Raw genomic sequence first — 22,935 nt, forward strand, 5'->3', positions numbered from 1 at the left:
TTGACGGGTTGACATATGAGGATAGGAAGTATTTGAAGGCATCATGTAATGGTCAACTGTTAAACCAACCCGAGGAAGATGATTGGGATTTCCTCGAATTTATGTGCCAAGATTCAAAAGCCGAAGCCTCTACTGAAAGAAGAAGAAAACACTTGACAACCAAATCAGTAACATCAACAGCGAGTGAATTTGAACGTATAGCAGCTTTGGAACGAGAATTGGCAATGTTGAAGAATGATAAGGGTAAAAAGGAGGTTGGTAAAGTCGGGGTAAATTTCCCAGTTTGTGAAGATTGTGGGGAACTGGGACACACAGCAGATGATTGCCCCGAGTATGAAGATGAAGAAGAGCCCGAAGAGGTTAATTATGCTTATAGGGATTTCAAAGGTCAGGGGTTTAATTCAAACACCTATCAACCCCGCCTGAGGAACCACCCTAATTTCATATACGGGAACGCCTCGAGTCAGTCGAACCCGAACTTTCATGGGTCCAGTCAGAATCGACAGCAGAACAGCTACCGCCAGGGCGGTTATCAGCAGGGTTCGAACAGTCAGAGTGATAGTCGGGGTTATAACAGAGATGGTTACCGGGGTAACAGTTCGTTGGGTAATCAGAATCAGGACCAGCAGAAGGGTAGTTCAGGAAATTCAAACGAGTCAATACATTCAAAACTCGATGCTTTGTTGAAGCTTGTGTCAGATAATCAGAAGGAAACGCAGAGACAGTTCGAGTTGATGGATAAGTCTTCAGAGGCAATATCAAAGCAGATTGGTCAGCTCGCAGCAGACGTGGCGAGATTTCAGAAGAATGCGGGCCAATTACCGAGTGATACTACAGTAAACCCGCAACATGCTAGTTCAAGCTCTAAGAAAGGTAATAGTGTGCACATCAACGCGGTAAGTCTTGTAACTTATTTTCAAATTACCTGTGTTGAAGTTGAGTCACCACCTCAGTTTGTTGAGGCGGTGGTAAATGATGTTAGTGATGAGAATGAATGTGTTGGTCAAATGAAATGGTTTTCCAAAATGAAGTGAAATTAAAAACAGATGAATCAACTTTTTGTGAAAATTGCACTTGTGAAAAATGTTTAAATGCCAAATTGACCAACACGGGAGATGAAGAGGTGGAGAATAATACCACTTCAAGTAAACTCCAAGACTCGGGAGTGCCATTTTTATCAATTCAAATTGGTGATTTTAAAACTGATCGGGCACTTCTAGATTTTGGAGCTTGTGTTAGTGTCATGCTCGACAGTTTATATGATTAGTATGAGTTTGGCACATTAGAAAGTGTAAACACCAGCGTGGTGTTGGCGAATCAAACTCATACACAAGCCCGGGGCATAGTCACTAATGTAATGGTTCAAGTGGATGAATTTAGTTACCCAGTTGACTTCCTTGTACTTGATTATGCTAAGGGTAATATTAAACAATCTGAAGTCATACTGGGTAGGCCATTCCTTGCAACAGCACATGTGGTAATTGATTGTGTTGAGGGATTTTTGGGCATTAAGTGCGGGAACCGTGTTAAGCGGTTATTATTGTTTGAAAATGCTACTAACCCTCTAGTTGACAAGTGTGTACCATCATGCACAAATCATACAGGAGAGGGATGTTTTGTAACTGACAGGAACGAGCTGAAAAGTAGCATGAAGAGAAAAGGATGGAATGAGAGAGTCATTAAGATGAAAGATGGTGAGAAACCGACAGAAAGGATGGGAAGGAGAGAAAAGGAATTGATGAGTTCCATGGTGACCTCATCGGCTTATGAAAATACTTAAGGCATTCGAGGCATTGTCGAGCTGTAGACACGCAATTCAGCGCTGACCGGGAGGCAACCCGGGGTTTGTAAGTGTGTTCTAGTTTGTTTTATTTTTGTTGAGTTGTTGTTTGACTTTTTTCTTGAGTTTTGTGCAGCAAATCCCAAGTGTGGGGAGGTTTTAGTGAAGTGAAAGTCATGGAAGTTTGGTAAGCATTTGGTTAGTTTCATGTCTATCCAGGTACGTGTATATTTTGTTGTATTGGAACTTTGTGGGTGTGGTTCACTATAAACCCTCACGAGATATCACTTGTCCACCTTGGCTACCGGGTGGTTTAAAGAGCTTGTTGCATACGCTAAATGCAACCGTGATTCCTACGAAAGTGAGTTAGGTCTTTTCTTATTTTTAATTAATTAACACGGCTTTTTATGGAACTGACTAACTCGGCTCGGTAATGATTTTTATAATATAATAATATTAACTCTCAAAAGACCTAAGTATGTATACTTGTGAGTGGTTTCTTATACATGTCTCGAGATTTGTGCAGATGTGGTTAGTCAGTATTGATAAGTTGTGGAGACGTGTGTCACGAGTATGTGAGAGTTGTGGGCCGAGTTTAGCATTGCATTGTCATTATTATCAGGTGATTTCGGTTTCATAAACTGTTTTGTTATTTTTTATATTTTCTTTTTAGTTTTTTAGAAATGTAATTGTAGAATTTGCGTAAACCTATTACATTTGTTCCCCGAGTTTTTAAGTAGTTAAATTGTCAGTTCAACCCCGTCCCTAAATGTTTATTAATTGTTTTATTATTTTAACATTGAGGACAATGTCAACCTCAAGTGTGGGGATGGAGGAAAATTGAAAAATTTTAGCCCGATAGTATCTCAAACAGTATTCAGAAACTTAAGTTATTAACTGTCACTTATTGCTATTAATGCCAAGTTAGAGGTTTTTGGTCATGGTTGGTTTTTCAACTTCTCGATAGTTTTCCCGACAAATGTCTTTAAAAATGAGAAGTTGAAAATGGAATCGTTTATGCGGGGATAACGAGTCAAGGGGACGGGTATACATGTTTCATATCGGCAGCCCTTATTTCTAGACATATTATGAGATTAGCCCCTATACTTAATACACATATTATATAGTAAATATAAAACATGTCTTGTCATTTATCGAGGGAAACCGATATGTTTTACAGAATTAGACCTTGTTTGTCTGTAACATCCTAAAATTTTAATGTTGAATAAAGAAAGTTATGTTTAGTGATTTCGCGTTAATTATTGGATATCGAGTAAGGAGCGGATCATGGACTTGGATTAATTGAGATGGGTTAAATGAGAATGGGCCTTAGGTCCATTGGATTTAAGGGATATAAATATCCCCTAAACTCTAAAATATCTTTCATTTCACTATATTCTCTAACACTCCAAAACACACACACCACACACCAACACCGCCGCCGGCCGAGGGAAGAACCGAGCCAGATCCGAGAGAGAGAGCGATTAGTTGTGATAACAAGTTAAACAAGATCCAAACAAGCTCAGAAAGGTATGATTCTTGATCTTTGAAGTTTAAAGATCCAAGTTTTATAGTGTAGATACGACCAAAAATGGTCGGGAAGCGTAGTGGGTGATGTCGAACCTTAACAAGGGTGTTAAAATCGCTAAAATGCTCAATAAAAACCAAAACAGCGGCTGATCTGGGCAACTTCGCCTGCAACTGGGCAACTTCGCCTTCAAAGCGATAACTTCGCCTTCAAAGCGATAACTTCGCCTGAGCCCAAGTTCGCCTAATTGATAACTTCGCTTACGGCTAAGTTCGCCTGATGACAACTTCGCCTAGAGCTAAGTTCGCCTGAGGCTTAACTTCGCCTAAAGCCAAGTTCGCCTGATGACAACTTCGCCTAAAGCTAAGTTCGCCTAAGGTTTAACTTCGCCTAAAGCTAAGTTCGCCTAAGGTTTAACTTCGCCTAAAGCCAAGTTCGATTAGAAAATAAATTAAAAAAAAAAAACCTAATGAAAAATGTGTTAAGACAGTTAATGTAAATAAAATTTTTCCAAGCTGACCTGGCAGCTCGACCCTAGCCAGGAGCTCTGCCCCTTGGACCCTGCTAGGGGCTGCCGCCCCTAGACCCCGCTGCCATGGGCGCTGCCCCCGGACCCCCGTTCGTTGTGGGTAGTAGTTAAGACTAGAAAGATGATATGAGTAGTGATAGTTGTTTGATACGTATGCTTGTTATACAGTCAGCCGTGCACAACTGAAGAAAGGGATTACGATTAACGGTGAACGTAACCGTGTTCAGGTGAGTTTCTAGCCCCATTCCTTGTTATGTTTTCGGGGTTGTGTGCATACTTGATGTGTTGATTAATACATTTATCCTAAGTGATAAGTGTATGCCATATGTGATATATGTGATATGAATGAATGATTGCTTGATGGTACGTGAACGATCTTCGGATATTGCACGTACTGTCAGGTTGTAACGCTAGGTATAAGGTAAGTATGTTATGTATGCTTATGTGTATGAATGTGATAAAGTTAATAAAAGAAGGAAAGGATGGTTGTATGGTAACGAAGAGGGAATCGAACCCTACTAATATTCGAGAACTAGGGAACCGAACCCTACTAATATTCGAGGAAGGAGGGTACCAAGCCCTAATAATACTCGAGGTATGATGTATGGTTGTATGGTAACGAAGAGGGAATCGAACCCTACTAATATTCGAGAACTAGGGAACCGAACCCTACTAATATTCGAGGAAGGAGGGTACCGAGCCCTAATAATACTCGAGGTATGATGTATGGTTGTATGGTAACGAAGAGGGAATCGAACCCTACTAATATTCGAAAACTAGGGACCAGACCCTTATAATATCTGTTATGTTAGGGACCAGACCCTTATAATATCTGTGATGTTAGGGAATCGAACCCTTCTAATATTCGAAAACTAGGAACCAGGCCCTTATAATATCTGTGAGGTTATAGGGCGAAAGGCTCTTTAAAACGTATGATTATGTATGTAAAGAAAGTATGAAGGTAAAAATGAAAGTAAAAGCACTTAGGTGTGTATGAAAGAAAGTTAAGAGGTTAAGTATGAAATGTAAGAATGTATTGTATGATTATGTGATTAACTAGAACTCACTCAGCGTAGCTGACTTTTAGTATGCACGCAGGTGAGTAGGCTGAGGCAGCTCGCTTGAGGAGACACGTGGCACGGAATAAGAGTCTGGCATCTGAAGACTTATGATGTTTTAATTTTAATGCTTTAATGTTGAAAGACAAAGGATGTTTTGAGACAAGTTATGAATTATGTAATGTTTTATGAAAGTTTTATATTCCGCGTAAATGTTTTAATTAACTCTGATATTTAGAACTGTGTTTAGGAGTAAATCCAACACGAAAGTAGGGCTACCGGTAAGGGGCCTTACATTGTCACATGCTTTTCGAGATCTTAATACCACCACCTGCATGGAGATTAGGACTTTAGAAAACCCGTTCCGTACATATTTTCCTCACTAAATAAACTCCTTACCTGACATTATCCCCTAGGAGCCCATTTGGACCTTATCCTTTTTCGTTTGCTAAACTGAACATTACACACCATTACAGCCTTGGCTTTTATTTTATTTTAACCCGTGATGAAATCCAGTTCGTTATCGAGTCGTATATATATATCGGGTTGTATTTAGTCAGACGAGTTGTAAAGCTGTAAAGTTCTGAGCTGTAACTATTAGTTATTGGTACAAAAAAAAAGAAAAAAAATTTGAAAAATCAGCAAAAAGACAAAAAGAAGTTATCTGTTTAGTTTGTTCAGTTGTAAATAGCAGTGACTGTGTAATTAGTTCATTTGTATTTGTGAGTCTGTTTATTGGTTTGCTTAACTGGGTTTCATCCACCCGAGTCACTAAATAAGCCTGATCCGCACCCGAACCTAAGCTTAAGCAAAAACTTAGTCCGAGTCTTTATGCAACCGGTGGTTAATGGGTGGAGATAAGATTGACTTGCAAGCAAATTAATTTGTAACTCATATTAGGTATTTTGAGGGCAGAGACATATACTAGCATATCTTTTGTCAGTCCAGATATTAAACCGAGTGGAGTGTTGATAGTGTGAAGGGTATAAACATGTATGTCCTAACCGGAAACAAAGTACACTTGTCTGGGCGATTCTATAGTTTTATTGTAGAATTAACTTTATTTGTGGGTTGTCATTCTAGAAAGTGTCAGTCTGAAAAACTGGGTATGACCTTAAACCTTGCTAGTATTAATGGTGATAATTGATATATCTATGATGGAGGTTGATGTTTGCTTTAAGGTTTTGCTTGAGGGCAAGCAAAAGATAAGTGTGGGGATGTGATGTTCGGGTATTTTGTATATATATAATTGTGTTAATTATGTAGTTTTGTTTAGTATATTGTTAGAACTTTGGTACTTCATACGTGCTTTTGTATTTCAGGTCATTGATCGTTAAAGATGCTAAATTGAAGACTTGTACGAGCATGAAATGATATCTCGGGAAGACCGAAGCATAAATTGAAGTCTTAGGAAGTGTTAGAAGGATTCAGGAAGAGTTTGGATGAGAAACCTAAAGCCGATGCTAAAACTAAACAAGATAGGTTCACAAAAAGAGATCAGGAAGTAAAACAAGCATATCCTGGGCTAGAAAATGAGTTACGGAACCCATAATATATGAATTTTGGGTTTCTCGACAAGAGTAATCTAAATATGAAGTTGTCTTGGACCATCGCGTCCAGGGAGGGTGACCATCGCCCCACCGACGGGAAAGTTAGGGTTTGATGTTATATCTTGTTTTGACGACCTTAGACGCCCCCATTCGGTTTCAGGTAGTTTCTAGAGCAGCAAGAGGAGAAAACCTACATTCCTATTCATCTCTAGGCCACAGATATGATCCAAATCATCCGAATCGAAGACCGAGAGATGCCGAGACGCGGCTAGACCCTTCGAGTCATACCCGGGATGTATAGTTTGTTATCTTTCAGTTTATTTCTCATGTACTAGAACAACTAATTGTAATTGTTTTGATGTTAATCTATGAGTATTGATGTTTAGTATGTTCGCACAATCAGTCGGTTTAGGTTTATTTCGATCAGAACTATTAGTTTGTCGATTGCTATAATAATTGCTCATAGGATTGTTTGACCTGTTAATTGCAATAAAGCATACGTTTGCCCTTAGTTGAGTCACACTGACAAGGACCGTTTGATAACCAGTGCCGTGTGTTAGCGAGCGTGGATGCCTAAGGCTTAACCGGTTAGTCAGTCTGTAGTTGACACAAGATAGTTAATCTGTTAAGTTGCATGAGATTGCTGTTTGATTGCTTACTTGGATTCCCGGGTGTGATTTGCTTTATTTGATTGACTGAATCTTGAGTACTTGTTCGTTTCTTATACAACTAAATTGTTTGCTAGTGTGATCAGCACTTTGATAGAATTCACTTCATAATGTTAGGAATCGATTTCACCGCACACTGACCACATACTCCTCGTGGTTCGACACCCTACTTACCCTGACTAGCTTAAGGTGATTAGGACACTGATTTACTTGTTTTTTACTAGATATCTACAGTCTAGCATCAGTTTATGAAAATAAAAAACCGTTACTAACGGTTTGGTTCACGGTTTGACCTAAAAACCGCGAAAACCAGACCGTTAACACCCCTACTCAAAATGTAGCGATTTGATTATGGTAAAAACATGTAATTTTAAGAAGGTTTCGATTTGGTGATGCTTTTAAACGCGCTTTGGGTATGCTTCAGTTTATTAGGGTGCAAGACTTTTCACATGAAATGTAAAAACAGTTTTCGTTGTTAGTTAGTTGCAATGTTTGTTAGATTGGTGTATGATTGTTTATGTCATTAACTGTGTTCCCAATCAAGTAATAAAAGAAGCCCGAATCATTATTGAATGTTTATTGGGAATCTTTCATAGATGCTTATCTTTTAATTTGCTTGCTTTCCACACTAATATTAGTGAACTTTGTTTGTTTTATGATAATATTAGTTTTTAAAGTTTATGAAGTTTATGTTTTAAAGTTTTAAATTTTCTTTGTAAAGATTCTACTATGTAAAATTATTCTTTGTAAGTTTATGTGTTTCAATACTTTGTTAGCGTATGAATATGAATTGCAATTAGAAATCATGTTGATGTCTCAAAAAATATATTAAAAAATAACTTGTCGTTTAAAATTATATATTTATTTACTTGACGATTTCTATATTTCCACCCGTGTCGTAACGGGTCAATAACCTAGTTCACACTATAAAACCTTCAGGTTTTGTGAATAAACATTATATTTGTTACCTGAAATTATTATCCTTTTGTTTTCATAAAAATTTTAAAGTTCATTAATTTGATTTAAGTCTGCAAGGTAGTGATTACATCGGAAAAGAAGACAAACGAGCAACAAGTTGCACCGCTAACCCTTCTTGAATTGCAAAATCCAATCTTTTAAAAACCAAATTCGCTGATATTGGAGTCATAACATTACTATGCATGACCTGTTGAACTCGGGTAAGTAACTCCACAGCTTCAGGCATGAGGAAGCCAAAAGTGTCAAAAGCAAAAGGAATAAATACATGTTGGTTGTCAAGACACGCTCTCATGTTTATCCATCTTGCCTGAAAATTTTGTAAACCAATGGACATGAATAAAATGAGTTGTCACCATGGTTTGGGCTGCAATGCTGCATCATGATCTGCCAACGCATATGGACCGGGTGAAAATTTTTAATTTGTCTACACAAATGGGCCGGGTCAAAATTTATCCCCAAATTACAAACTTTTTTTCATATGAATTCTTGGCGTATTTGTCTTCATTGTTCAATTCAACAACTACGTGAACAAAGAAAGATCTGGAAGCCCGCAATCTGAACCTTCAACAAAAACCCCAACATTTATAATCGGCAAACAAGTAAGTTTCTATTATTCCTTTCGTTATATTTTGTAAATTGATATAAAAATTATTAGGGTTTTGTAATTGAAGTTTCAGACATCACAATTGATTAATATGATATTGGGCTTAATTTTGTGACAGTTTCATGTCAATATATATTAAAATAATTCGGAAATTTGCTTTACTGATGATGTTGTAAACAGACGATAGAAAATTATTATTATTACAATTTTAGTACTTACTAAAGTATACTTGATTAGTTTAAGTATTCTTTACAAACAACACTAGGGTTGTTAAATGCTAGCGGTTCGGGTTAGGCTGGTTTTGACAAAAATGGCAAACCAAACACGCCGGGATAGTTCTATCATCTGGACCGTTCAGTTTGGCAGTTTGAACATTTTTTTCCCCTTCTATTAAGTTTTTAAAAATGATAAGAGATGAGCTATGAATATTATACATATGCATAACTGCGTATTCCTAATATGAAAAGACCACGTCTAGTTAGCGCTCTTATTTTCTCTTGTAATTGTGAGAATGTGTCACTAGAAAATTCACGGGACCGGGCAGTACCTTGCTAACGTTTTTGAATTTAACTTTCAGTTGGCCTACAAGTGGACATACAATGGAATTGACAGACAGGGCGGTTGGGTTCATTTTAGCAAGCATTAGTGTGACCATTTTCACCTATTACACCTTTTGGGTGATCATCTTGGTTAGTTGTGCTCGTTTATTAGCTTCATTCTCTTGTTTACTTCATTTTTTTGTGATTAACTAAGTTTTCTATTGGTTCTTTCAGCCCTTTGTTGATAAGGACCACTTTGTACACAATTACTTCTTACCTCAAGAATATGCAATCCTGCTGCCTGTTTATGCTGGTGTCGCGTTGATCTGCTTCTTATCGGTCTTTATTGGGCACGTGATGCTTAAATCCAAGAAGAAGAAAGCTTGATACAAGATTTTCACTGGATTTTGAGGTACTTAGGATCTCCCTTACTGTTCAACACAATGGTTTCTAGTGGTGTTATATGCCACAATGTTCACTATTAGCATCTATGTTTTTGTTACTTCCAACGCATTTGAATTCTGAATGAGTTAACAGCATGTTTGACCATTGTACTTTGCATGTGATATCCAAAGTTATATGTATGTAATCATGAAAAAGAGTTAACGTTTGCCATTTTCTTTTTTCTCATTGGACCCAATCTCTTCATGAAAATGAATTTATATAGCTATAAGAGCTAAATTTAGAAGAAACCTATCGTGATGAAGCGATTGTGGATGAAACGACTGGTGTCTGCATGCATTTGTGGATTAAACTGATTGGTGGCTCTAAACATCAGTGTATGCATCGTAATGCTATGGTGGCTCTGAACATAATAGCAGACGCAATATAGACCAGAAACATCTGTGTTAAATAAATGCGAAATGCCAAATGTTTCCCAACATCAAGTTTTCTTTCCGGTTTTACACACAATGATTATGATTTGTATATGTAATACTTATGCATATATGTGTGTAAGAAAGGCATGGGATTCGCTGTGTATACACAAGATGAGTTGAACATTTCAATAGCAAAACACTTTTCCCACTGGTTCAAGGCTTCAAACCACATATATTAACTCATTTGGCTATATTATTGATCTACACATCACAATCAACCTCTCAGTTTGGAATTGAGCATGTCATTCATATCAATTAGGCTGATTACATGCATATGACCTATAATTTCAAGTCAAACTATCAAATTGGTTGATTACTTTGTAACTAAAGTTTAGATTGTTACTAGGAGCGATAAGTGCTCACCTTGGCTACTTTAAGCTTTTAACCGTAAGTTTTTATCCTAATACAGTTGACTAAAGAGTCAACCTGACCCAATAAGTGTGTGCTTAGCCTAGTACCAAGTCATCTATTGACCAACTTTTTAAATTTTATGACTAATTCAACTCGTAATTGTTTAATTAATTTTGGGCATCCATTTGATTATTACATAATGCCTAAACGGAGATTTTAGCCTTATTGACTTAATTTTAACCAGATCCAATATAGGAATGAACCGGTACTAGACCATACTACCTACCAGGCCATTTTCGGTACTCACTTTTTGTGTTTTTTGGGTATTGGTACTACTGATACCGGTTTTTTGGGTTTGATTTATCTTCCAATATAGGAATGAGCAAAGGCCTATTTTAGCAAAATCCTTGTATGCACAGAAAATCGCTATTTTTGCTGTAAAATTTGGATTATGATATAAATCAATTTCAATGAGGATTATAAACAATTTCGATTAGTTAGGGTCACAAAAAAACTTCATATAAATTTCATAATAGACTAAATATGGTCAAAAAGTCAAGACCTCACAACCAATTCTTGGTTAACATATAAATCAAAATCAACTCTCTTAACAAGTTTAAAGCATCGTACATGATTATTATAAGCTTATGGGTGTTAGATAGCTATAATTATAAAAAAGTAATAACCCAAAGCTCGTTATTGTGGTAGCCACGTTGGGTATACACACTATGTATACAGCTCGATGTGAAATCCTATTGTAAACAGACAACAGATAATTATCACAACTCTTAATTTTAAATGGGAAGTGATGTCCGTAAATTTGGTGCCATTGTACCCGTCATGAAATTGATAATCCGTAATGAGTGACAATATACAATCAGCAAGCAGAAAACCACTTGAGTAAGCCTAGGGCAGTCAGAGACATGCTCAAACACATGAGTTCATACTGCATACCTTTTTGGGTGTGTGTTGAGTGATCTAAGTATTAGGACACTCCACTGATAAGTTCATTATATGACAAAACCAATAAACTCATGATCACTTCGAGCAACAACTTAATTCTTATCTAAACAAACCAAAAATAAAAAAAAATCAATTATTAAACCTTTTAGGAAAAACAATTATCAAAGGCAGCGGAAGTAATCGCCCTAGAAAACTCCTGAAAATTAATCCGCCCATCCCCATCTGTATCGGCCTCCTTAATCATCCCGGTCAACTCCTCAGCCGTCAACGCATGCCCAAGCTTAGCCATGGAGTGAGCCAGCTCAGCCGCCGTAATAAACCCATTCCCATCTCGATCAAACATCTTAAACAGCTGCGTCAATTTCTCATCCGTGTACGGCGACTTCGCCGGCAGCAGCTCCGGCGCCACCAACGCCACAAACTCCGAAAACTCCACAAACCCGTTACTATTCGTATCGGCTTTCTGTATCAACGCATCCAGCTGGTCTGGGCTCGGTGTGAGGCCTAAGGATCGTAGTAATGAGCCTAGTTCGAGTTGGGTCAGGCTGCCGTCGTTGTTCCGGTCGAATGATCGGAATATTTCACGGAGTTCGGTTAGTTGCTCGTCGTCGAGTTTGATTGCTTGTGGTTGGTTGTCAGAGCTCATCTCTGTGGCTAATAAACGATTGCAGATCTTAAAATTATTTCATGGGGATTTTGGAATTGGTTCTTAAGGCTTTCCACGTTTAATGGATCGATTGAATTGTGGAGAGGACTGTTGAATGGATTATATATCAGACAGATAAAATGTCATTATCGGTAATGCATTCAATTTTAATTAAAAATAATAATAAAGAGAGATTATGAATAAATAACTTGCCATGTGAGATGTGGTATGGGTGTAGTTGTAAAAAATATGAGTTTTTTTAATGGAGATTCAAGTTTAGTAGTGGAAAACTGAGAATCTTTATGATCTCCAGTTTGATTCAGAGATCGTTCGGGTTTTGTCACCAGTAGGCCTTCGGGCGAATGGGTTTTCCCAAAACTGGAGATAGCTAAAGTCTTCGTACGGTTGGGTTTGGCAACTGACGATAATCTTTTGCCATTATGTCACCCCGTACGAAATACCTAGACAGTTCTTTGTTTGTTGGTCGTAAAAAAGAAATATTCCTGTCATCTCATTTATGATTATTAATCTCAATATGTTGTAAATTGATTTTTTCAATCAATGAAAATCTTCAATTTAGTTAACAATGAAGATTACTTATTGTAGTTTGATATTCACCATATTATTATAATTATATTGATATGCTGTATTATTATAACTTAGATAATTTTCCACTATGATGCTTATTACAGGTGACATGATTTTAGTTTGAGGACCTTGAAACAAGTAAATAAAAACTTACAAAATATTCAATGAATCTTCATATGAAGTATAACTCAATCAGGTCCAGTTACTTTTTACGAATACATGGAAAGGATAATTGGTCTTCAACGGGGACTGTAATTTGGTTTTAATGATTAGGGAAAACATTGCAATTAGGCAAAATGTTGATGAAAATGGAAATGATTTTAATTGAATAGTGGATTTATATTCAAAATTACGTAGTTTTGATATGTTTATCGTGCACGCTTATACGACTAACAATACCGTATTCACTTTCCCCACTCATAATTATAACACCTACAACAAATAAAATATGATAACTTACGTACATTTCATCATCGATATCAAATGTTTGAAATACTTAAACATGTACGTGGTATTATAATATAAATCTTTAAAGTAAGTTTATAAATTATAATATACAACATTATAAATAATATCATAAAGTACATAAACCAAGTGAAAAAGTTATTTTTCACGTAATGAAACAAGTAGAGATTGTTACCATAAATAAGTATATGGTTTAGATGATCAAAATCAATATAATCTAATACCATACCAATACCCAACCTCCTAAATTGTTTGTCATTCCTAGTTGTTTCAAATTTATTCAAATCATGTCAGTAGTGTAAAATTTTGTTCTATTTAGGTCACTTAACCTTTATTTTGTGTTCCAAGATATTTGACCTGAATAGTAAGTTATCTATGTTTCTTTTATTTCCAAATATTTTGATATTACATACTAAACGCTTGTTAACTTAAGAGTAAGACATATTAAACACCTGCTAACTTAAGAGAAATATATAAAAATTAAATGACTTAAATAAAACAAAACTTTATACTAATAACGACGTGAGTAGAAATAATATGATTTGTATAGATAAAGAAGGCGTCAATCGCGTGAAGCCTTGCACGTCTTTTTTGACTTTTTAGCTGGACTCCGTCAACTTCCTTCTAAAATTAAAAAGTTGGGCGACCTATACATACATATACATGTATTACCACCTCCACCTGTCACTCGTTTGCCAATCACAAGACTTTATCTACCTTTGACTTCATAAGTCACAACTCAATGATAAATTGTTTTTTGTATTGTCAACATGCATAAATGACGTTTCTAGTTTGTTCCATTTTGTGTTCTAGTTTCGTTGCCAGTTACTTACTTTATATTAGTTAATTATTAAATTAAAAGTAAAAATGATAAATAGTTTTAAATGAATCAAAAGACCTCAGAAGCAAGGGCGTTTAGTGATTTGAAAATACTTGTAAACAAACCCATGTTATGCTAGCAATCATTAACTTGGTTCATGTACCGCTCATTTATTTATGAATATAATTTGTATGTTTGTTTATATTTGTTTAAGATTTATACATCTTTTTTTGTTTATATTCATTTACATACTCTTTAGTTGGTGTCCGTTCGTGTACATTTATGTTCAGTTGGAATTCATTTCATAATTTTCAAATTCATATATCCATATTGAAATATATACAATAAATCACAAACCATGATGAGTATCACAAAGAATGCACAACAGTGTCGATGATCCTTCGCTCAGTTGGCAAATTATAGCCGGGTTAAGTGCGAGATAAGGTGGTAAAGGTTCGAAACATACATGTGCCAAGAATTTTGTAGAAATCTTTTGTGGGTGCCAGCTCGATTTCAACAAATATATGTCACTAATAGGGGAACACCATTGTTTCATGATTCAAACTCTGATAAGATGGGTTGTATGTGGTGGTATGTCTTTCGAAGTCCTGTAAACCCGTTACACTAAATGTGTTAAAAGAAGGATGTGTATGAGTGAGCAATGCCTATGATTGCTACTTTAAAACATTAGAAAATAATAATCCACGGGAATTAGGAAAACAACGAATAATAGTTTAACCTGGGTTCCTGCCAAAATGCAGTTGCCGTCCCGAACACTGTGTGGGCCCACACGGTCTTTTGAAGTTACAAAGTTACCCTTCAGTTTGTACTCAATTTGTTGACAGCAGAACTGGTTTGACCAATTGGCATGTTGAGTGTCCTATCCATTTTCATGTACATTTTAAAGGGGACATCCTTGTTTTAAAAATATGCGTTGGCAATCGGCAAGTCTAACCGGTCACATTCCTACATATTTTATGATATCTGGCTTACAAAAGATATTTGCCTTTATTTTGTTGTTAAAACCGAAACGCGACACACCCCAACCTACGATGAAGATGGCGGGACGCAACCAATTACACATTATCTCACAAGACACTAGCATTAATACAGTGACAATAACTAATTATCTAATTTAAATAATTCAAGCCCATCACATAATCAAAAATAAAACATTATTCAAACTTAATAAAATTTAAAATAAATCATAAATGTTTTAGTTGATATCCTAAAGGTAATCAACTACTCGTTTGCCTTAATCTAACTCAAGTAAGTATATGCAACATGTATGAGAATAATTTATCAAAACAAGGTTGGTGAGCAAAACACAATTAATAAATATAATAATAAAAACCAAATCTTAGCCCACCTTCAATGGGGTGATGTGACAAATGTTTGTGAGGGTTTTTCAAGAAAAGAAGATGAGGTGGAGGTGAGAGAAGATAAAGAGAGAAAGAAAAATCTTTGGTGGAGTGCATGCATTTGTAGAGAGAGTATGATGTTTATGAGTAGTGAAATATTAATTGAAGAAAGAGAGAAATGAAAGAGAGTGAATTGTTATATGATGTGGCAAACACAAATGCAAGAATTTTAATCTTGCATTGGTGATAGTCTTATGCGTAAACGTAAATACAACAATTAAATTGCAGCAATAACAAATAATAAGTCCGTTCATCATGACTCTAGGTCAAGCTACTAGGATGACGTGAGATCTTACTGACGAGGGTGAGGATGAAGATGAGGATGAGGTCACCAAACAAATAAAATATTAAACATTTAAGCACTTTACATGTTAACAAATAATTGAGTAATAACATAAACGCATAGATTAAAATTGTAGTTGAGGTTGTAAAATAATATTTATGCACTTTATAATATACATATTATCCTCAAAACATTTAAAATTAAAAAAAGGATGTGAATTTACTAACCTTACAAATTGGCGAGTGAAAGGGAATAAGAATATAGAAGAAATCGACTTAAGCAAGCTGACCAAACCGAACTTGGTAAACTCCTAAAATTCAAATAAATATTATAATATTAATATAAAACTAAAATGAATAAAAATTAGCAATAAAATTTGAGTTTAAACTTAAAATCAAAGAAAACGAACTTTAAGCAAGTGTTTGGGTCGTAGTTGGTCTGAATGTCGTTATGAGGTCGAATTCCAATTCAACACATCCAAAACTTAATTATAATCATAAATTATTGAAAAGTCAGAACCTAATTCCGGTTAGTTCTTAACGAAATTGAAAAGCTCCAAATTAGTTACTAACACAAAACCCTAGCTTGATTTTGATTAAATTGAACATAAAATCCCTCAATTCCTGTAAAACTCTCATTTTTTTTTAGATTTAGTTTAATTAAATAATACGAATTATTCTAGTCTCATGTCGTGTAACGTCATTTAAATTAATTAAACAACAATTGTAAAAAAGGATAAAGAAATAAGGTTAATGGACTTGAAAGTGATAATGGGCCTAAAAGTTTTTGGGCTTGCCTATTTAAACTCCTAAAACCCTAATTCCATCCTTATCCTCATCATTCCTCAATCATTATCATACACACATCCAAGCACACAAACAACCAACTCTACACAATCCATCTTTCCATTTATATTCAAGATCTAGTTTATCCATCTTTAAGGTATGTTTAAAATTAAAGATTCATCCTTCTTTCTCATCTCGTTTCTATTTTAGATCTAATAACAAATGAACAAATGGACCTCTGAAAGTTGAACACAAACGAACCAAGTCAAACCGACATAAACGAAACCGATATAGATGAGCTTCAATCGAATCAAATAATAATAACAATAACATGGGATTTAACAAAAATACAGATAATAATAAGGAATTGCAAATAACTTGAGGGAGGGCACGGCTGTAGCAGACGTTCGGTGCAAACTCGGAATGGACCCCAACTGTTCCCGGATCCATTGCACTGGTATACGTTACCAACGGCCCACGTTGTGTCCTGGGTTCGAGTTCCAGCAAGGGTGGGACTCGGCTCCGATAATCAGAATGCAAGCACGGAACCCGAGGTGCGACGTAATTGAACCAGATGCGATTTTAGTAGAACATGTGCGAACCGAACCTATGCGACATACTCTGGACTAATCGCACGAACCCCTGTGCGACTCGATTAAACCAATCGCACGACATGCGATTGGTTTTGGCATGCGAAATGTTTTAGCGTGCGAATTATTTTGGCGTGCGAATCGTTGAGAGCAAATCGTTTGGTGTGCGACACAAACCCCTGTGCGACTGATTTCCCGATGCGACTTGTTTTCCTAGTGCGACTTGCTTGCAAATGAAGGGAAGCTCCGACACCCCTTTTCTTCTTTCTTCGTGGGTCGCGGCTGCCGGAGTTAAGGTGCTCGGGGTAGCGGCGGTTGCAGGTTACAGGAGAGAGAAGGAAGAAGATGCAGAGAGTGGCCGGGGGCCCCGGGGGGGGGGGGGGGGGGGGGGGTTTCTAGGTCACGGTTTTATAAGTAAGATGGGGAGGGGCATTATGGTAAATTCAGAATAAGATAATAATAATAATAATAAATAAAAGATAATAATAATAATAATAATAATAATAATAAACATAAATGGTAAAAATAAAGGATAAAAGGTAAATGAAACCCGAACCCAAGACCCGACTCGTTTAGAACCCGAGAACCTTGAAAGCTCGTTAAAGGAGCTTAAACGTATGAACTCGTTTAAGGAAACATTAACCCATAAACGTGTTAAGAATGTGAATTTATAATAAAGAAATAAGTATTATATATATATATATATATATATATATAGTAATAAAGATCCTTAAAAATGCAAATTAATGAAGTCGGTTCGTTAATAAAATAAGTTGAGTATATTAAATTAATGTGATCGGTTTTAAGAAGGTTACATGTCGGTTTAGTTAACTTAAAAGTTAACCCCGCTAACTTATGAAAATAAATAACAAGCAAATATAGAGATTAATACGTGTACGTTATTAACAGTTAGTCGGGCACAGTTGAAGAAAGGCATTACAATTAACTCCGAGCGGAACCGACTACACGTGAGTTCTAGCCCCTTTTATGTGTTATGTTTTCGGGCTGTGTGCATACTGCGATGTGTTAGAATAATACACTTACCTTAAATGGTAAGTGTATATTAGATATATGTTTGCGTATGAAAGTGAACGATATAGATTGATTAATTAGTATGCACGTAGTTTGATATATTAGTTATGATTGAAGGAAGTAAAAGGAAATGTAACGAAGGTATGGTTGTATGGTAAATTAGAGGGCACCGAGCCTAATAATAACCGAGGTATGTAGGATGCCGGATCCTTATAATTTCCGAGGTATATAGGATGCTGGATCCTTATAATTTTCGAGGTATGTAGGTTGCGGGATCCTTATAATATCCGAGGTATGTAGGGAGCCGGCCCTTATAATATCCGAGGTATGTAGACAATATGAATTATGAACACATGTATAAATGTATGTATGAATGTAAGTATGGACGTACAAATGATAGATGAACATGTAAGTATTTAATGCATATCTTCGGACGCGTATTAGTAAGTAAGTGAATGTAATGTATGTTAATTAACTAGAACTCACTCAGCGTCGCTGACTTTTAGGATGCACGCAAGTGAATAGAATGAGGCAGGTTGCATGAGGGAGACACGAGACAAATAAACGAAGACTGGCATCGAAGAGAAGAAGAGTCACGTGTTATTAATGTTATGATTAAGACTTATGTTATTTTATTTTAAACAAGTACTTATGCTATGTAAGATGGTTGACTTTTATTCCGCAATATGTTTTAATTAAATCTGATTTTTCAAATTATGTGAATGAATAAATCCAACTCGCATGAAAGTACGGCACTCGGGATCGGGGGCCTTACAATTCCTTTGAAATTGATTGAGGGCTTTCATTCTATGGTTTATAATAAATCATAAAAACTAATACTTACCTGGAAATTAGAAGTATAACTTGATTAATTAAATCTACACCTGTTTGACTTTGAAAGTCAACCTTGAAGAACCTTGACAAATTAACTTGAAATCGTGAATAAGGAGGATGTTTTGAGAGTGAGCAACATGCTATGAACGATCTATAGACCTTGTATTTATAAGAGTAGGATTTTAACTTGTGCTTATCACAAATTGGTTGATAACTTGATTAAAATTCAAAATGAAAGAGATAAATAATAATCTTTGATATAAAACTTGAATTAGATGATAGAATTCGGAGAATTAAGATGAGATTCACCTAGGATCATTCTAGAACACTTAGATTTGAATTAGAGTAAAGTGTTATTTTCGTCCTTGTGGTTTGGCTATGCGAATTTAGTCCAAAAAGTTTATTTTTTGCATATGGATCATCCACATTTCCCAATTCTTTCCAATTACATCCAAATCACTAACCCTGTTAAATTAGATTGTTAAGTCAGGGGTAGAAATGTCTTTTCACTTTCTTTATTATACGAGTACAGTGCCAAAATCGTCCCTGAAGTTTGGTCACATTTGCGAATTTCGTCCAAAAATAGTTTTTTTCGCTATTAGACCCTCGATGTTTCTCTACCGTTACCAATTTCGTCCAAATTGTTAATTTGGTCTAAATTTAACGTTAACTTAAGGGTGTTACTGTCCTTTTACATGTTTGTTTACATGATTATTATTATTACAATGAGCTAAACCCTTATATGACTAAAAATAAAGAAGACTAAACAAATGGATACCATATTGGATTCAAACATAGGAATCCAGAGATGTTATATATATCATTGAACAAACACATAATAATAATGATGATGATGATGTAAGCAAACATGTAAAAGGACAGTAACACCCCTGAGTTAACGTTGAATTTAGACCGATTGACCGAGTTAACAATTTGGACGAAATTGGCAACGGTTGAGAAAAATTGAGGGTCCAGTTGGGAAAAAAAATACTTTTGGACGAAATTCGCAAATGTGACCAAATCTCAGGACGATTTTGGCACTCTATTCATATAATAAAGAACGAGTGAAAAGACATGTCTACCCCTGACTTAACGAATAAATTTAACGGGGTTAATGATTTGGATGTAATTGATAAGAATTGGGAAACGTGGATGGTCCATATGCAAAAAAATAAACTTTTTGGACTAAATTCGCATTATTTGCCAAACCACAAGGACGAAAATGACACTTTACTCTTTGAATTATAACATGGTTTAGATAAAGTTTTATGGTTAAACTAGCTGAAAATCAACTTTAACGAGCTGAACACGAACTAATGCAGCTCCTGATGACCCAACAATTTTGATTTTTCCAATAATAGTCCCCTGCAGTTTATTCATTTGTCTCTATTTGCTATAACTTGATTTTTGAGATACTTTAATGAGTTGTGATGATATAAACACATGACAAATGAACAAAATAAACTTCCGCTGATAATATCAAGGCCCGAATTATTATACGGGTCGCATACAATGATAATGAAAAATAACGAATGTTACAAAACAGGCAGGTTAATCGGATGAGAAACCGAACCCCTAGCTGGTTCGGTTGGGCAATTGGCATGAGATGAATCGAATCTACTTGTATCATTCGGTGTTTTAATGAGAGGATGTTGAACTAGCGACCTGATTAAGTGCTCAAAACAATTTAGAGTAAATTTAGGTTTTTACAGAAAATATCCTCTTTTAACTTATAACATTTGAACTGTTATATCTCATACTCAAATAGTGTTTACAATATATCTCGTTTATTATAACCAACATAAAAATATTGAATTTAACTTTGGCAATCTCTATTATCTTCAATGTCTACACCAATTAATACTAGAAACGGTTCAACAAAGAACATTGATTATTCATATAATCTCTTAGGTGATGTTTGTTCAATAGAGATAAAATGTCTTTAGTATGTGGATGGTGGGCGGTAGACGGTGGTGGTGGCGGACGGTGGTGTTGGGTGGTGGGCGATGGTGGTGTCAGACGATGGGTGGGTTGTGGGTGGTGGTGAACGGTGGTGGTGGCGAACGGTGGGTGGTGGTGGTAGACGGTGCTAGTGGCGGGTGGTGGATGCTGGTGGTGGTGGCGAACAGTGGGTGGTGGTGGTGGTGGATAATGGGTGTTGATAGGGTGTGGTGTTTTAACATTTTGCAGACCTTAGAAGATCTCAGAAGTGGATGAGCCAAGTCTGCACCAAGAAGAGCTTACGCAGACGCTTTTTAATGAAACATCTTCGAGAAAACAAACAGTCTGCAGATATCAATGTCTGCGCGACACAAACAAAAAGTGTCTGCGCAGACCTTTTTTTCAGAAAAAACAAACAGCACCTTAGCCATCTTGAACTTCAAATGTTTTTATATACTAATACTGATCATATCGATTACATTCAACAATTATGAATCAATTAATAAATAATCCGTTTATTTTAAGTAAAAAATTGCTTATTAACTTACTTAGGTCTAATAAAATTATACAATGGATTAAGTGGGTTTTGTCGGTCGAGCATTGGGTGTTACCTACTAGTCATTGATGTCACCCCTCACCCCTGTTGCCACCTCCATCGTTGACATATCCATCACTTTTGTAACATCCTAAAATTTTAATGTTGAATAAAGGAAGTTATGTTTAGTGATTTCGCGTAATTAATTAATATCGGGTAAGGAGCGGATCATGGACTTGGATTAATTGAGATGGGTTAAATGAGAATGAGCTTTAGATCCATGGGATTTCAGGGATATAAATATCCCCTAAAACCCTAAACTATCTTTCATTTCACCTTATTCTCTAACACTCCAAAACACACACACCACACCACCTACATCACCGGCGGCCGAGGAGAGGGAAGACCGAGATCCGAGAGAGAGAGAGAGAGAGAGATTAGTTGTGATAACAAGTTAAACAAGATCCAAACAAGCTCAAAAAGGTATGATTCTTGATCTTTGAAGTTTAAAGATCCAAGCTTTATAGTGTATAAACGACCGAAAACGGTTGGGGAACGTAGTGGGTGATGTTGAACTATAACAAGGGTGTTAAAATCGCCCAAAATGCTGGACAGAAACCAAACAGCGGCTGATCTGGGCAACTTCGCCTGCAACTGGGCAACTTCGCCTTCAAAGCGATAACTTCGCTTACGGCTAAGTTCGCCTGAGGCCAAGTTCGCCTAATTGATAACTTCGCTTACGGCTAAGTTCGCCTGATGACAACTTCGCCTAAAGCTAAGTTCGCCTAAGGTTAACTTCGCCTAAAGTCAAGTTCGATTAGAAAATTAATTAAAAGCGATAAGTAAAAGTAAGCTAATACTAGGCCACCAGATTAGATCAGGCGAGTATTGATACGTATATTTGTTATACAGTCAGTCGTGCACAACGGAAGAAAGGGATTACGATTAACGGTGAACGTAACCGTGTTCAGGTGAGTTTCTAGCCCCATTCCTTGTTATGATTTCGGGCTGTGTGCATACTCGATGTGTTGTTAATACATTTATCCTAAGTGATAAGTGTATGCCATATGTGATATATGTGATATGTATGAATGATTGCTTGATGGTACGTGAACGATCTTCGGATATTGCACGTACTGTCAGGTTGTAAAGCTAGGAATAAGGTAAGTATGATATGTATGCTTATGTGTATGAACGTAATAATACTCGAGGTATGATGTATGGTTGTATGGTTACGAAAAGGGTACCGAGCCCTAATAATACTCGAGGTATGATGTATGGTTGCATGGTTACGAAAAGGGTACCGAGCCCTAATAATACTCGAGGTATGATGTATGGTTGTATGGTAACGAAGAGGGAATCGAACCCTACTAATATTCGAGAACTAGGGACCAGACCCTTATAATATCTGTGATGTTAGGGAATCGAACCCTTCTAATATTCGAGAACCAGGGACCAGACCCTTATAATATCTGAGATGTTAGGGACCAGACCCTTATAATATCTGTGATGTTAGGGAATCGAACCCTTCTAATATTCGAGAACCAGGGACCAGACCCTTATAATATC

General features: G+C 36.3%; 2 protein-coding genes across 2 annotated transcripts; one reads left to right on the forward strand and one right to left on the reverse strand.

Moving 5' to 3' along the window:
• The first annotated feature begins 9,264 nt into the window (after nt 1-9,264).
• On the forward strand, nt 9,265-9,643 carry LOC143539385 (dolichol-phosphate mannose synthase subunit 2-like). The gene is made up of 2 exons (XM_077032720.1): nt 9,265-9,384; nt 9,469-9,643. Exons 1-2 carry the CDS (start codon nt 9,295-9,297, stop codon nt 9,619-9,621), a joined length of 243 nt encoding a protein of 80 aa, XP_076888835.1. The 5' UTR covers nt 9,265-9,294; the 3' UTR covers nt 9,622-9,643.
• A 1,928-nt stretch (nt 9,644-11,571) lies between these two features.
• LOC143539386 (putative calcium-binding protein CML11) lies at nt 11,572-12,127 on the reverse strand. Its single transcript, XM_077032721.1, has one exon. The coding sequence runs from the start codon at nt 12,070-12,072 to the stop codon at nt 11,572-11,574; it is 501 nt and encodes a 166-aa protein (XP_076888836.1). The 5' UTR covers nt 12,073-12,127.
• Nucleotides 12,128-22,935: the final 10,808 nt, after the last annotated feature.

The sequence above is a fragment of the Bidens hawaiensis genome, unplaced genomic scaffold (genome assembly GCF_021521415.1).
Source record: "Bidens hawaiensis isolate Kalapana, Puna unplaced genomic scaffold, B.hawaiensis_p1.1 tig00011868_1, whole genome shotgun sequence".
Taxonomy (NCBI): Eukaryota; Viridiplantae; Streptophyta; class Magnoliopsida; order Asterales; family Asteraceae; genus Bidens; species Bidens hawaiensis.

What these genes read in the sequence shown, in the direction of transcription:
- LOC143539385 (XM_077032720.1), top strand. Translation starts at nt 9,295, where the DNA reads ATGGAATTGACAGACAGGGCGGTTGGGTTCATTTTAGCAAGCATTAGT. An exon ending in CCTTTTGGGTGATCATCTTG is followed by an intron (nt 9,385 to 9,468) that starts GTTAGTTGTGCT and finishes TGGTTCTTTCAG; the next exon opens with CCCTTTGTTGATAAGGACCA.
- LOC143539386 (XM_077032721.1), bottom strand. Translation starts at nt 12,072, where the DNA reads ATGAGCTCTGACAACCAACCACAAGCAATCAAACTCGACGACGAGCAA.